Source organism: Cyrtonyx montezumae, unplaced genomic scaffold (assembly GCF_038088225.1).
Source record: "Cyrtonyx montezumae isolate F1298 unplaced genomic scaffold, pur_monq_1.0 scaffold_20, whole genome shotgun sequence".
Taxonomy (NCBI): domain Eukaryota; kingdom Metazoa; phylum Chordata; class Aves; order Galliformes; family Odontophoridae; genus Cyrtonyx; species Cyrtonyx montezumae.
Window position 1 is genome coordinate 4,759,689 of NW_027071937.1, and position 16,747 is coordinate 4,776,435.

The 16,747-nt window shown below is 46.3% G+C and overlaps 1 protein-coding gene and 1 long non-coding RNA gene across 2 annotated transcripts; one reads left to right on the forward strand and one right to left on the reverse strand.

Moving 5' to 3' along the window:
• Nucleotides 1–165: 165 nt before the first annotated feature.
• Nucleotides 166–12,699, forward strand: CRAT (carnitine O-acetyltransferase). Its single transcript, XM_065737526.1, is given in 16 exon segments — nucleotides 166–256; nucleotides 259–316; nucleotides 1,738–1,840; nucleotides 2,977–3,240; nucleotides 3,700–3,818; nucleotides 5,880–5,933; nucleotides 6,793–6,958; nucleotides 7,536–7,710; nucleotides 8,286–8,464; nucleotides 9,350–9,450; nucleotides 9,857–9,976; nucleotides 10,453–10,575; nucleotides 10,654–10,789; nucleotides 11,209–11,271; nucleotides 11,729–11,866; nucleotides 12,370–12,699. Coding segments are annotated over 16 exon segments (2,106 nt in total). The 3' UTR covers nucleotides 12,586–12,699.
• Nucleotides 3,141–7,543, reverse strand: LOC136049325 (uncharacterized). Its single transcript, XR_010622285.1, has 4 exons — nucleotides 7,448–7,543; nucleotides 6,777–7,020; nucleotides 3,730–3,909; nucleotides 3,141–3,207 (listed from the first exon to the last, which is right to left on the reverse strand). It is a non-coding gene; the product is annotated as an uncharacterized LOC136049325 (long non-coding RNA).
• Nucleotides 12,700–16,747: the final 4,048 nt, after the last annotated feature.

The window sequence follows — 16,747 nt, forward strand, 5'->3', positions numbered from 1 at the left end:
GCGGCCGTCGAGCTCTCCCACGACCCCTCCTGGCCACTGTTACGCCTGTTGCCCCCACAGGGGTGCGGAGTGCCGCGAGCCGCCTCATCACGGACTGAGGGTAAACCAGCCACCGCTCCGCCGGTGCTCGCTCTCCTGACAGCGGCGATTTTGCCCTTTTCCAAAATGGCGGAGCCGGCTTCGCCCCGCTCCAAGATGGCGGCGGGGCGGCCCCGCCCCCTGTCGGCCGAGTGGGGCGGCGGCGCCCGGTGTCGCCGGTGTCCTTGCGGCGGGGACCGGGAGCGGAGCCATGCTGGGCTGCGTGGCGAGGGCGGCGGTGAGTGCGAGCTCGGCGGGGCGGGATGGAGTGCGGGGTGCGGGGGGGTTTGCTGAGATGGCGGCCTGAGGGGACGCGGTGTCCCCGCGTCACACGGAGGTGTGCGGGGAGGGGGTGGCAGCCCGCAGGCCTCGGGCGCTGAGGCCCGACTGGGCCTTGGCATTGCTGCCGCCAGCGTGTGTCCGCAGAGCCGAGGAGGTTGGAGAAGGGCTCTCAGATCCCCAACCCCAGCCCACCTCACCGTGCCCACTGACACATCTCCGCTGCGCCTGAGCACCCCCAGGACGGTGACCCCACTGCTCCCTGGGCAGCTGTGCCAGTGCAGCACTGCTCTTTTTGAGATACCATCCCCAGTACCCAATGTAAACCCTTGGTTTTGGTAGAGCTCACTGACACCTCTGATGGATCCCGGGGGAGGAGGCAGTGCAGGACTGCGTCAGCTCTGTGGATTCACTCCATGAGGCACTTTCTCAGCACTGGTTATCTCAGGGCTAGAGGGGGGTCCAGTTTCTAATTTAAAAAGGCAAACATACGCCTGACATCTGTCACTACACGTTATGGCTGTGCTGGGAATCAGACACGGCTCTGAAATTCCTCCCGCCCCCAAGCCTGCAGGTGGACTTCCCATACACGCTCTGGAAAAGGTCATCTGCCATGCTGGAACATGGCCTGGGAGCACTGCCAGCCCACAAGCTGGCCCCATCCGCACGCCCCGCACTCTGCTGGTGTTTGTTTCCCTGGTGCTTGTGGGGAAAAGGCGGGCTACTCGCTATCTTTGCTGCCAGCTGCCTCCTCTGTTCAGCTGTGATCACTGCTCCTCCTCCCATCGAACATTTGAGTTTGAATTCGAGCCAAACAAGCAGAGGACGGACATAAAAGAGTAAACATAAATCCACTCTGCGTTTTAACTTGTGTTTTCAACTAATTTAATGTGGGGTTTTCCCTGTTTGCTTGGAATCAACAGGTTATCTTAGCTATGTTTAGAGCCTGCTCCTGTCTGCCCCTCAGTTGCTCAGAGGAGCGTGACACTCCTTGGGACTGCATCATTCTGTTGTTGCTCTGCTTTGGAGATATCTTTTTGATTATAAGGCTTGACAACCCAGAACTTCCCAATGTCTTGCAATAATGATCATACATGCATGAGAGAAGGGCAGAAAAATATCATCTTTAGCCCCAAACACCTTCACTTCTGCCATGGCTGGAGGCACAGAGCTATTGATCAAAGAGCAATCAGTGGGCATGGACCAGGCAGTGCAGGGCAGATGATCAGTGACAGAGGGAGGGCTTCCTGGAAAGGTGCCTTCGTGGCGTCTGATGGTCTGATTACCCCCTGCTCTCCCTGACCTGTGCCTGGCCTTGAGCCCTCTGATCGGAGAAGTCATGTGGCAGTTTGCTAATCAGGTGACGCCCTGCACGGGCAGCCCGTTGTCAGGGGGAAGAGGAAACCAAGACAGGCCGAGGGAGAGCTTTACAATCATTTCTGTCCTCCCAGCCATGGATAGCAAGCAGAAGCAAGCAGAGAAGGTACAGTACCCTGATGCTGCCATGATTAACCCCCTTCACTTCTTCCCAGCCCCTCTCTTTTTATGCTTTAGTAATTCCCCCTTTTCTTGTTTTTAACCCTCCTTCCTCAAACCTCAATCACATGGTTCTTATGTCCTACAAAGAGCACAGAGCATTTTCTCTGGGGGCTCAGCACCATGCAGAAGGCTTTGTCACTTTGCAGATTTTTCTTCTCTTCTGTGCTTAACTCCTGGGAGCTGGGGGATATGGGGGCACTTATTTTCTTATTGCCTTGGAAAGCTAAGGACAGATTGCATTATTGAGGGTGCAAAGTACAGAGTCCTGTAGGAAAGCATCTGGTGTGATGCTTTCTCAGGCTTTCAGTCTTGTCTGATCCCCAGAATCGTTCCATCACCTACAATTTCCTGAACAGCTCTCAGTGATTCCTCTCCAAAGGTTCCTATAATTTGAACAGCTCCATACTGGTACAGCTGAATAGAGCTTCTAATATAGCTGGGACTTCCATCAACTGGGACATGCACAAGCACAAAGCAGCACTGTCCCAAGGCCAACACAGCCTGTCCTCCCCTGACCATCACTGACAATAGACCATCCCTGGCCGAAGCAGAGGGGCTTGAATCCTGCCTCAGACTTAGCTCACCTTAACAAAATCTGAAGTATAATTTGATTTGGCACAGAGCTCTGCTTCGTTTTCTGGCCTTATTCTGTTGTACATCCTAAGAAGCAATTAAATAGTTTCTGACTACCTAAGATTAAATTTATTTCATGACTTACTTTCTTCCCATGGGATGGAAGAGTTTGACTTGAGAAACATATGGAGATGCTCAGCTAGGAGGCGCCCAGACAGCGGGGGATGTATCATTATCCCTGCAGGGTTTCCTATATTGAGATAACAATCAGGATCTTGATTGATCAGATTTCCCTTGCAGCTTTTCTGAACATCTTACAGCCATACAGAGATTAGAGATTGCTAAGAGCACGCAGTTATAGATGGGCACCTTGCATTGCTTCATGTGCTCTGCTCCCCTGCTGTGTACCTTCAAAATCTGGGCTGGGGACTCCCAGATCCAAGCTGTTTGTGACCGTGTGCACATCAGGGGGAAGTTCTGTCTCGACATTTGCTCTGTGCTTTACAGGCCAGGCCCTATGGCCTGCTGAAGCCAACAGCTTTAGGCAAGATCCCAGGCAGATTTCTACTTCATCAAGAAGCGCTGCCCCATCTCCCTGTGCCACCACTTCAGCAGACACTGGACCGCTACCTGCTGACCCTGCAGCCCATCATCAGCGAGGAGGAGCTGACCCACACGCAGGAGCTGGTGGCTGAGTTCCGAAAGCCAGGGGGTGTTGGGGAGAGACTGCAGAAAGGCCTGGAAAGGAGAGCGAAGAAAACAGAGAACTGGGTAGGTTGGGATTCTGGCTCCAGGTTTTGTGTAGGGAGAGAGGTGGTCTGTTGAGTGCCACTCCAGTGCCCACTGGGACCTTTAGTTTTATGGCACCGTCTTCATGACCAGCCTGCTGCTGACCTCCCTGAGCTGTGCATGACCCTCACGAGGACTTGGGTGAGCAAAGTTTTACAGCAGAACGGGGAGTCACTGACCTTGGCTGTGGCTGAAGCCCTTAGCTTGCTGGTATCACACAGCTGGCACTAAGGAGTTGAAGGAAAGTTTCTTTTTGAGCCCTGCATCGAGTCCCCCCTGCCTCACTCCAATACCCCTCTACCATATACAAAACGTAAAACCCACACAATTTGTTTGCAAAGCGTGGGGCAGAGCTGGGGGCAGAGCACTGACAGCATTCAGCTTGGCTTGGGTCAAACAGCAGCAGATGCTGTGCCTGCATGTTGCCTCTCTCCATGCCAGCTCTCAGACTGGTGGTTGAAGACAGCTTACCTGGAGTATCGCCTGCCAGTTGTGGTTCACTCCAGCCCTGGCGTGGTTTTACCTAAGCAGGACTTTCAGGATCGACAAGGCCAGCTCAGGTAAAGTCCTTTTCTGCCTTCCCCTGGGCTTGGGATGGGATGAGTTACCTCTGTTGGACAGGTGGGAGGGTGTTCAGATAGCCTGTCTGTGCTGTGCAAGAGGGCTAGACAGATAAGGAAAGGGTGGTAGGCTGTAAGGAAAATCCTGGTTATAAGGTAGAAAAGTGAAGTCTGGTGTTTTGGGCACTAAGCTGGGACTCAACACTGAGGTTTCTGACTTCGCTTGACAGCCACTTTGCTGACTGGAGGCACTGTGAGGATCTATCTGACACGGAAAAAGCTAGAAGGCAGTTCTGAGGGATGAGGGAACCTGCTGCAAGGACTGTCCCCTATTCTGTCATTTCACTGATGGTCTGAATAACCAGCAGTCAGCAGTCTCTCTCCATGACCAGCTCCTTGTTGCCGTTCAGCTCTGCCATTTGTCTTCTGCCAGTGAGCATCAGTGTCCCACAGCTAAGAACAGCCCACCCCTGCCCATATGCAGCAGATTCTCTTGCTCATTCCTGAACCAGAGTCTGGTTCATGTCCTCTCTTCCTTTAATTTTTAACCACCACTGTATACGTGTGTTTCAAACTCCATCTGCAAAACTTTCACAGTGACCTTTACACAGGACTACCTTTTCCCCAGTTACTGCTGCTCCCTGCAGATGAGGAGCACCAACCAGGGGAGCACTGCTGCTCTCAGGTGTACCTGCTCCCTGGGTACACCTGACCAGAAGTGCAGAGGGAGAGCCTTACAAGGGCAGTACAAAATTAATAACGTTACACAAACATCTTTGAAAACTTTTGCTCATATTCACTTTTAAGTTACATGAATAGAAGATGAGATTTGGAGCACTACTGCTGTTCCAACCAGGGGAGCTGAGCAGCTACATGACAGTCAGGGCCACCCCTGTAAAATACAGTTAGAAGTGCCTGTGTATTTTATGACTGCATAAAGTTTGACAGCATGGCTTGAAACAAAAGCTTCAGAAATCTGAAAGCAAGTTTAGAAAGTGTTCTTCAATCTTCAGTCTGTCAACATGGACTGGAAACAAGTCAGCTCTTCCCCTGAAGCCCTAACTCTGCTCCCAGGCTGTCTGCTCTCTGAACAGCTCTCTCACTTCTGTTTCTCAGCTTTTTTTACTTCCTCAGATTTTTCAGTAAGGCTGGGAAATTTTCATTGAAGACTACTTTGGAAGACACATGCTGTATTTGTTTAACAGCCCTTAGGTTCTTGGAGTTACTTTGATCTTTACTAGGGATGGGGAGGTTGAACAAATCTAGATGACACTGCATGCAGATGCCAAATGCTCCTACCACTTTAAAGCCTTTGAAGTTCAGCTGACTCTTGTCACAGTGACCTCCTGCCTCCTTCCTCCCATGTCTGGGTGAGAGCTCCCAGGTCAGAAAAGGCCAATTTGTCACTCCCAGGCTAAGCAGTTTGATGTGGTTGGTCACAGCCTCCCTTCCCTGCTGGGAACTGTTTCTGTTGAGTCTAGTGAGCACAACACCTCAGTGTCAGCATGCCTGCATTTGTTTCAGATCCTTCATTAGCAGAGGAATGCTCTTAGGGTCGCATTAGCAGCAGAACACGAACCATGTAGGAACTAGATCAGCATCAATGAGTCTTCAGTACAGAGACAGAGCTGCAACTGAGCTTGAAACTCAGAGCTGGCCTCTGGCCGGGGAAGGGCAGAAGTCCCTTTTGTGTTGTTTTAAGGCTAAGACTTGGATGGAACAAAAATCATAACACAGCAGTAGAAAATGCTGCTTTTAGGGGGTTGTTTATGTAATCAGACTACACCCTTTCTGGAGTGTTGTCTAGAATTCCCTAGTTATGTAATAATGATAATATTTTTCTTTTAAGTGCTAAGTGGCTGGACTATCCAGCAATCTCAAATCACAACCCCAGAGCAGCTGTATCAGCTAACCAGAGATGGACACAACAGGGGCTTGGCAGGACAGCTGAACTTCTGCAGAGCAGAGAGGAGGCTCTGCTAGTCCTCTTCCTTAGCTACCCCCTCTGCCCCAGGTGCTCTGTATCTGAATCTCAACTTGTTGCATTTGATTCTTTTGCAGGTTTGCTGCCAAGCTGATCGAGGGCATCCTGGATTTCAAGACCATGATTGACAAGTGAGCTATCAACTTTCCTGACCTCTCAGGTGTTCCTTACTTTGATAGAAAAGCTGATCCCAGTCAATAAATCTCCCTTCCAAATAGAAGGCTAAGAGAAAACTGCTCATATTTGAAGAGATACTGTAATCAGCATTGCTGGTAACTGCCAAGGTTACCACTGCTAGCAAAGAACAAATGTACTTTTCTTTCTTTGTGTTGTTTACCTTAATGCTCTTGTTGGCATGCATATGTGTTTAGAGGGACTGAGCCAGAGTCTTGTGGAGTTGCATACTTTTGTTTGCCCACAGAACAAGTTACAGCTCAGGCTGCAGGAATTTGTCTCTCTCATTTTGGGCTTCTGGTGTTTCTCATCTTCCAGTTAGCCTTAGAGAAACTTGTTCCTCCCCATTCCCTCTCTTCTAAGCACCAACTGAAAACACCTTATTTATGTACCCAAAATAGCATCTGCCAACACATTACCAACATCATACCTTTACTTCCAAACTCAGATGAGGCTCAGGGCCAACCGTGGAAAGAGCAGCAGGAAAATACTGCTGAAGTGATCAACTGAAGCCCATTCCAGACGATGAATCATAGCTAGCCCACTAGATTAAAGCTGAAAACTTCCTTCTGCTGTTTTACTGAAAACAATACAACCCCCAGTATTATCATGCCCTGGACTCAGCTTAGCAGACAGCTAAGACTGTAGGAATGGGAAAAGATGGGCCCTTTTGTTTATACCATCAGCACACGCGTTTAGGTTTTGCTGGAGGGGGTGATATTGGCTGCAGAGTGGCTGACCTGAGCCTGTCTTGTGTGGGGAATTCAGGCCTTCTCTGTGCTATATTTTCTCTTCCATACCTTGCTGTATCTTCAGTGAGACCCTTCCAGTGGAGTACATGGGTGGGAAGCCCCTCTGCATGAACCAGTACTACCAGATCCTTTCATCCTGCCGCATTCCCGGGCCCAAGCGGGACTCCATTGTCAACTACGCCAAGGGCAAGAAGCAGTCCAGACACATCACAGTGGTTCACAACTTCCAGGTAACAGCAGCTCCTGGACTTTCAAGGATGTTTGTTTAGATGCACGTGCCCCTTTCAGCAAGCTGTGCAGCCAGGGGAAAGGGAACAACAAACAGAGTTTGCCTCAGCAAGGATTTACTCCTGCTTCCTTTATTCCCTTTGGTTTTAGCTGGACAACAGCTGAGACAGGCCTGTGTAATCAAAGGATGAGGCAGAAAAAAGCTCTCCTTTTCTTGTCCCTGCAACTCCTGTCTCTCAAAGCCCAGACTTTGGAGACTGGGTCTTAAGTTGAAAATCTCAAGTGGAAATTGGTAACAAATTCTACCACCGCGGCCGATCTAGGAAACAGGAAATCCTTGTGGTTTGGCCCTCATTACCATGGCTCCCAGGCTTCTTAAGACCTGGACTGTATTCATGTCCTGCAAGGGAAGTAGGACTTGTTTGGGTCTGTCAATTCGGAATGCCCTTCAAAGGTGTGCTTTCAGACTGAGTTCTCTGATCAGGTCTTACCTCTTCAGAGTGGTTGCTCCTTCTTTCTGCGGCTGGATAATTAAGATCTTTCATTTTCTCTGTCCTTGTCTGATTCTCTCATCTTCAGTTCTTTGAGCTGGATGTGTACAACAGTGATGGTAGCCCCCTTACCACCGATCAGCTCTTTATTCAGCTGGAAAAGATCTGGAACACCTCCCTCCAAACAAACAAAGAACCTATTGGAATCCTCACCAGCAACCACCGGAACAGCTGGGCAAAAGCCTACAACAACCTTCTGAAAGGTGTGTGCAGCCCCTAACATCCGAGTGCTAACAAACACTGCCAGTGTTTGAATACCAGCATCGCTGCTGTGCTCTGTTCAGTTCTTTCCTTTGGAAAGCTTTGTTAGACTGTTCTGGGTACGTACATGAACTTCCCACCCCAAATCAGGAACTTAATTTCATGGCAAAGCGTTGCTTTATCTGCTGTAGAAGGTAGATGGGTGAAGGCTGAAGTTTGCTGCATTAGACCTGAAATCCTGGAGCTTGTTGGACTGTAAGAACTATGAATCATAGAATGGCTTAAGTTGGAAGGAACCCTAAGGATGATCCAGTTCCAACCCCTTGCTGTGGGCTGGTTGCCACCCACTAGATCAGGCTCCCTGGGGCTCATCCAGCCTGAAAAAAGGAGGGAACAGACACATTCATCTTTAACCTAACTGCTATGACTTTACACCCCTAATTAATAAGTATTACACTGACATACCGTAGGGATCCAACACTGGGTTCTTCAAACCTTTAAATTCCAATCTCTGTCCGCTCAAAATGAAAGCTTTTCAACTCCCCTTCCTTATTTTTTTGTTCCTTTTCTCTCCCAGATAAGACCAACAAGGAATCTGTGCGTACCATTGAGAAGAGCATTTGCACTGTCTGCCTCGATGCACCGATGCCACGGGTGTCTGAGGACATCTACAAGAGCCGCGTGGCCGCGCAGATGCTGCACGGCGGAGGCAGTCGCTGGAACAGCGGGAACCGATGGTTCGACAAAACCCTTCAAGTAAGTGCTGATGCTCACGAGATTTCCAAGATACAAGTCTGATGAAGAAGCTTCTTCCTGAGGCCGGAAAGGATCCAATGAATCCCAGAAACCTTTTGCAGGAAAGTTTCTCTAACACTGAGTGGAGAAACAGGGGAGATAAGCTGTGGAAGCTGACAGCGTGAGATCCTGCAGTTTCCCTTGCTGTCAGCTCAAGCACTCCTTCCTGCTTCGGGGACTTTTCATTTCTCTTACTGCCTCTGCCCACGCTTACTCAGTGTAGCTGTTCTTTGTGTTCCTTGTAAATCAATTTTCTGCCTGTGGTGAACAATGCCTCGTCTGCTTGGAGGCAGCCCAAACATAGGGAGGTCTGTTCCTTTTATTTTCCCTAGGCTTGTCACTTTTCCAGTTTCTGCCAGAAGCTGCCCAGATTTTTCTGTTGTTCTCCCCACTCCCCCCCCAGCATCAGCTGCTATCCCACAGCATCCTTCTGATCTATTCTCCATTCAGTCAAGAACATTCAAAAGCAGCTGCTATTTGAGCTTCCCCTTTATTAGTTCATCTATCCTGGCTTACAGGTTGTAGCTGTGGTTCTTTAAAAGATTGTCATCTCTGCTGAGGTCTTCAAGGATTCAGTTATTTTGTTCCTATTTGGAACTCTTCCTTGATGGGATAAAGCTTAGATTTTTCAGGTAATGGAAAAATAGTTTATTTTGCAAAACTCTTAACAGTGGTATCTTTCTAGGCCTGCTGAAAGGCTTCAGTGTGTTATATTTGAAGCACACAGCAATAGGATCACTGTCCAATCTGTACAGAGCAGTGAGGTACTAACATCTCTCTCTGGATAACTTGTGTTTCATACACCAGTCATTTCACTTCTGCACTTTCCTTCCTGATGTCCCTTAGTTCATCATTGCTGAAGATGGCTCCTGTGGTCTCGTATATGAGCACGCTCCCTCAGAAGGTCCACCCATCGTTGCTCTTCTGGATCACATTGTGGAATACACGTGAGTCCTGCCTGCTCTACCTTTCCTCAGCTTTTGAAATATGGAAAATCTGTTATGGCACCTATTTCCCCAAGGATATGTATGTTTATTAGTTATGGCTTTTCTTACACTTATAATGAGAATTGAGCAGGCAAGCTCACAATACTTCAATTTTTAGGGAATGTTACTCTTCAGAGTTAATAGGACTTCTGCCTGGGAGGGATGTTCCTCTTGGGCAGAAGGCACAAAAGAGATTTCATTCATGCTGTTCAAAAAACACTGTAATGGCACTCTGAAGAAGCTTCAGCATGTGGCAAGTGTCACAAGGTGCTGGGGCAGATCTCCTGCGCATTTCTGTCCAGGTTCTGCTGTGCTTAGCGAGTCTTGTGTCAAAGGGCTGGTCAAACATAATCCTTTCTCTAAGCAGGAAGAAACCTGAGCTGGTAAGATCACCAATGATTCCTTTACCAATGCCCAAGAAGCTGCGGTTCAACATAACTCCAGAAATCAAGAATGACATAGAGAAGGCAAAACAGAACCTCAACATGTAAGTAGAAAGCACTGGAGAGGGTCTGGTGAGTGACTGGAGGTTTAACAACACACCTCCCCATTTCAAACACGCCAGCCTTCCCCCACTGCTGCTAGAGAGTTTTTCCATTGACTTACTGGGTCAATAACGTTGGGCTGAGGTGAAAAGCACACTAAAACCACCTGCTAAGAAGAAACTCAAAGCTGTGGAAAAGGGGCAATTGTTAATTCATTCCACTTTTGCTAAGAAAGAACAAAGCTTTAGCAGATTCAGCTAGGGACATTGGAGTACACACACAGACATAAGCCCATCTAACTCAGTGCAGATTTTCAGCAGTGGCCATAAAAGCTCACCTCTGTGTTGCTGTGTAGAGGCTGATGGAGCTGTCAGTCCCTGCATTGATGAAATCCAAGTAGCCTGTTCCCTCTCAGCCTCAGGAATGTTTCAGAAACAAGCAGCAGGTGAAGGAGCACTTCCTCTTCCTTTCCTTGCAGCATGGTCGAGGACCTGGATATCAAAGTGACGGTCTTCCATCAATTTGGGAAAGCCTTCCCCAAGTCAGAGAAGATAAGTCCCGATGCTTTTATCCAGCTGGCCTTGCAGCTAGCATATTACAGGTAAGACCAGCAGGCAGCTTTCCAGCCTCCCCACCTTCAGACTCAAACACGTGAGCTTGACTCTTCTCCATCCCCCAGGATGTACGGCCACTCCTGTCCCACGTATGAGAGCGCCTCGCTACGGATGTTCCGTTTGGGCCGCACTGACACCATCCGCTCCGCTTCCGTCGAGTCTCTCAAGTTCGTACAATCCATGGACAGCCCTGACAAATCGGTGAGGGTTTCAGAGAAGTAGCATGAGAGGACTCCATGCCAGAACACGAGGAAGGATGTTTCTTTGGCTAACAGTATCAGCTGGTTTCAGCTTTGCACTGCACCTGATATAAAGTTAAGCTAAAACGTAGTTTGGAGTATAGTTACACACCTTAATTTAGTTCTCCTTTCACATGAATTGAAAGCTAGGGAAAAAAAACACACGGACATTTCTAATCCTCCCCAAAGGAATCAGCTCCCTTCTAATATTTGGTTACTGATGGATGGAGAACTCCACTCAACTGACACAACACTGCCAAACAACATAATTTTAACCTTAGTTAAAAGGTACACAAGGCAGAAATCCTGCATCCTGCAGGAACAGACTAAACAAGGTTACCTGTTCTGTAGAAAAACTTAAAATTTGTGCATTCTCTTCAGGACCAGGCGAAGGCAGACTTGCTGAGGAGAGCTACCCAGGCCCACAGGGAATACACAGATATGGTAAGTGACCTCTGTGCAACCATCATTGATGTTTTACACAGTAAATGAGGGTTCTGGTAAAAAAGAAAAAACAAGACCTAAAGAGCTGAAGTTGGCACAGAGCTGACTCTTGGCTACTGCCTGAATGCTTCCTCCTCTTTTAACTAGTGGTTTAAGTGCCCCTTGTGACAGGAAAAATCAAAATAGCTTGTTTTCACTGACATTGTTTCTCATTAATGCCACAGCTGCAGGAGAACACCTTAAACTGGAGGAAGCACATAGGCAGGAACTGTAAGGTTGGTTCCACCAGTATGTTTAACAAGACTGACTGACACTCTAAGGGCAATATCCAGTATTCTAACTTTGTAGATGCACAGATACTTTTTGTGGGTCATTCTGTGTTTTGTTTTTTAACCCAGTGGTGATAGTGTCTTGCAGCAAAGTGAGTGACATCTCACCTACTCTTCCATCCTTACAGGCTATAAGGGGGAATGCCATAGACCGCCACCTCCTAGGCTTGAAGCTTCAAGCTATTGAGGACTTGGTGAGCATGCCCGAACTGTTCATGGACACAGCATATGCTGTTGCAATGCACTTCAATCTCTCAACCAGCCAGGTAGGACTCATTTAAGGAAAGATGGAAGTGGTCTCCATTTATTACCATTGCATTTCTTCCCCGCGTTTCTCCCTCATCTCTACAATATTTTAAGGCTGCTACCAATCCCATTAAAGTTGGGGATCTAATCTGCAGCTGTCAGTCCTCCACTCTGTAAAAACACAAGTGTAACCGAGGCCAAGGTGACCAAAAGCACTTGGTGGCTACCTGCACATGGTAGCAACTGGAGTTAGATGCCACCTGCTCTGCTCTGGCTCTTCCTGAAAAAGTTCTTGTGATTTATTAGAAAGTTATACTGGAGAGTTTTCTCCTTTGCAGAGGCACAAGAGATCACTGCTACTACATAGCAGAATCCAACATGTGTGTGCTGGTAGGTGGAGCTGAGCAAAAGGATCTCCTTAGAGCATTTTCATGCATTTCTTCTACTGTTGACACAGTTGTTAGTGTTTGATAGCTGCATTTTTGCCTGGCTAGTTAGAAATTTAATTACACTGTCTCCACAGGTCCCAGCAAAGACAGACTGTGTGATGTGTTTTGGTCCCGTGGTTCCAGATGGCTATGGAATCTGTTACAACCCTATGGAAGAGCACATCAACTTTGCAATTTCAGCATTCAACAGCTGTGCTGACACAAATGCAGCTCGCATGGCACATTATCTTGAGAAAGCACTGCTAGACATGAGGAGCCTGCTCCAATCTGCTCCCAAATCCAAACTGTAAGAGGCAAATCTGATGCAAAATCCCCAGCAAGAGGGGCCGTCTTTTTATGCACTGAAGCTCCCAGTTCCTCAGAAAATGATTGAGGGGACAGCCTGCCTGATGGGAATCTAGGAAGGCATCATTTGTTTTCAGCAAGACAGAATGGTCATCTACAGATACTAGACTGGTGAGAGGAAATGTTATCTAAAGCTAAAGCAGAACTGAGTGGTCCTCTCCCATCGCTAAGTGCACCTTGTGTCCTCAAAGAGGACTAAAATCTTTTTATGGAACTTACTGTAACAGAAAATATAGAAAGCACAGTCCTTACCAGTATCTAAATTCATTTGGTGAAGAAGGTAGTTTGCCAGGAAAAGCGGGGAGTGTTATATGATGGGACTACTGCAAGACCAAGGCTTTTCTGGTTTAGGCTTCTGAAGAGCGCAGCATCCCTGCAACTTGTCTGAAGAGTTCTTAATACTCCAGCAAAACATCACCATTGAACAAAGGGGAGAAAGAAGTCACAGCAGATCCAGTCTTGTCCTACTTATCCCAGGCACCTTATCATTACATACTTTGCAGCCCTAGAAATGTTCCCTTCCCAGGCAGCTTTGTTTGCTCTGTTCTGGGCTTTTTGTTTAAGCTTGCTGTTGTGAGCCCAGCCCTTCATTTTCAGACTTCATAAAGCTTCCCCTCCTCAGACCTTCTCCAAAACTTGTCTTTTGTGAACTTTTTAGCTTCAGGTACCTTACCATTTGTTGAGATGAGAAGGGACTGCCTGTGCATTCAGCAGAACAGTTGCTCCATTGTACCTTTACTTTGGAACTGAAGCAAAGAAACAGATGCTGACCTGTCTGTTTGACCGAAGTTGAGGATAAGCAGGTGTATTTCTGACCTGGAATTCCAGAATACACTTCTGGTTTTGGCCCACAGAATTCAAATCTGTAAGCACCAAAGGAAAAACAGCTACAGAATATCCCTTCTTCCACATTATTCTGCTTTTGTAAAAAATGCAGAAACACAAAGCAGGAAGAAAGCTAAGAATTTGCAGGCAGCTTTGGATGTTTGGCTGCTGTAGCAGCCACTGTTCCTGCAGTGACAATGCTGCACCTTTTCGGATACTCTTGAATTTTTTTTTCTTACTGCAGTGTTATACAGATCTGTGCCATCTCTGTTATGTGAAAGAATGATCTTGTAATAGTGTTTTCATGTTCAACTGAGACAGTAAAAGATTATACAGAAAACATCAGTGTACAGTTTTAGCATAGGGACATTTTCTAAGCTCTGCTTCCAGTGAATCTGCCAGAATCCAAGCTCCTTTAATTTTTATTTAGCAAAACTGAATGGTAACGAAGAACTCTACTGCTTCTACCGCTGTTTCAGCAACAGGAATTCAATATTAAAGCTGCACACCTTTCTAGATGCGACTGCTGGGTGTCACAATAAACAAGATGCATTGCAAGTTTGATGGCCTGTACTGCTAGAGGAAAAACATTTGATCATAATTGCTACTTTTATGATCACAGGCATGATCAAAGTGCCTTGGTAAACAGACATGAAGAATTTTGCACTAAATCAGTTTAGAATATTGTTCTAATCTGCTTCGAGAAAGACACAAGCCAGAACTGTTGCATTTTTTTCCTAAAAGGCTATTGTTTTAAAGCTTCATACACCTAAATAAACCTTAAAATGGAAAATTTAACTGAAACTCACCTGCACAGCCAGTGATTGTATGAACTGCCACTTTCACATCATTCACATGGATTTAGTTGATCTTTTAGAAGAATCCTGAATGGAGTGCGATAGTCTAAAGAAACAGTGGGAGCACTACAAATCTGTGAACACACATTCCTGCTCTCTTACTCCTCTGCTGTGAAGTAGACTGAAAATTGCAAGAGGATACGCAGTATTATCAGAGTGTAAGTGACTGTAAATATACATGAAAGGCCACACCTTGCCGAAATAACAGCTACTTTTATACTTTTTACTTTGAAAAATAAATATTTTTTTTTGCCAAAGTAATCCTTCCCCCCGTGCTGAATCAACAGCTGTGCTAGGGGATGAGCTTTACTTTCCTGTCTGCAATGCCTTGAACTGCTGATACTGCAGCACTGTTATTTCAGTACCTGCAAGCGGCCCCCTCTCCTGTCTTATAACAGGAAAGGCCTCAAATGAAAGTGCCTATTAAAGATTGAGCAGAAGTAATGCCCTGCTGTGAATATATCTCAGAAGATGGGACTGGTATTTCCTGGATCTAAATCTAGATATCCCACTAGCTTCAGCAGAGCGCAAGAAGCAGAGTATCACACTGAAAGACAACATTCTTAGGCCACTTTATGCATCCTTAATGATATATGGAGCTGAAATTCAGATGAAAACCTGTTGTTTTTTTTTTTATGTGCTTGAAAGGACACTGAAATCATCACAAGGTTTCTCCTTATAAAAAAACAAACAAACATTTTATTGTGCAGGTTCTAAAATGTGATAGTATTCCGATTCATACCTTCAGTTTTTCCAGTATCCACTTACTGAATACTGTACTCCTCTCTGTTTTTGATTGTCTGACTGCTTTAGTGAGAGATGTCAATAGTCTTAAAGATGCATTCAGTACAAGAAACATAACTTCTGGAAAAACTACTGATTTGGAGCAAATAAAGAAACGCACAGACTGAGAACATTCAACAAACTCCTGGGGTTTAAGTGCAATTTATGATACAGCCTGGTAGTGTTTGCATGCTTTGCTGGTTAGCTGTATTAAGTTCTGTTTTGATAATGTAATCCATGTCGTGCAGTTTGGAAATGTTCTTTGAATAAACTGAAACACAATAAACAAGTGCTACAAAAATACTTAAATCTCCTTCGATAGTGCAGAAGTTACATTACTGTACCTTACAGGAGAACGTTCACGTGTGGGGACAGCAAGAACAGTGAACCATGATGTTCTGTCACCTTCCTTTTATTGTCTTAGTATCTCCATCCAGCCCTTGAGTACAGGGGAGGAACTTGAAAGCATCTGCTTGCAAAGCCACGTATTCCAAAGGAAATATTTTTGTTTCAGAAAACTAGTGGCAGGAGACTTCGTACAAGTTTGGAATAAGGCAGAGCTTGAATCTTCTTCCTGCACAGCACCATTTAGTTAAGAAAATCCATGGGATCGCTAACAAACTTCTACCATCAAATATTGCAAAGAATTCTGGAAAGGTACAGCAAGAGTAGGTGGAAGATGCAGATTACAAACAAATCACAGAACACAGTTTATTACAGTGTCTAACGAGAGCTCTTCTCCCTGTCATACTCCTAAGCATTACTGCAGGAAGCCTGGGTTTGAAGGCAACACAAGAGGAACAGCTTTGTATACTGCACTGCTCTCCATGAGGACATGGGATCCCTTCCCTAGGTCAACTGCTGCTTCCACACAGTGGGATTTTGGGGGTTTTTTTGTTTGTTTTTACAAGAAACTGAGAAGTGCCAGCCACTCCTTAAGCACTTTTCAGCCTTTTCCTTAGGGAAGAGCCTGTGATCCCCCTTCTGGCTTTGTAAGTTAACTTCTAAGCGATGCAAGGAAAAGAATAAAACAGTAAGTTGTGATTAGTACCAGCTGTCAGACTCAGTCATAAGGTACCACTACGTTACATGGCTTATGTGATCTTCTATCCTAATTTTAACAGAGGAAGTCCAATTCCACGTTCTCATGAAAGCTGTAAGATGCCTCTTTATTTGGATGCACCTTCAAAGCAGATCCAGTGCTCAGGTCCTTCAGATCTTAAGAGAAACAGGACTGCTCGTGTTATACAAGAAGTTAAAACAGCTCTTAAACCTGACTTGATGCAACTGAAACAATTAGTTCACTACACAAAGCTACCTAAAACAGAGAAATTTAAATGGCTTCGTTCCTGAACTGAATCAGGATAGCTACTTTCTAGTCTACAGTTAATACTCTGGTTGTCCAACAGTTTCTACAGCAGCCAACTCCCACTCCATATGAACACACAAACTCCTATGGCAACAGGCACGGATGAAAACTTAAAAACTTAAAAAACATTTAAAAAATCAAGATGAACAGAAACATCTCACTTCAAGCAGCTTTATAATGCAGGAGTCTGTTTAAAGTGAAGATACTGAAACAGGCAGCAAGACTGAGATGTGACAGTCATTTTACCTCTGCTCACATGACTGCATCGAAGGC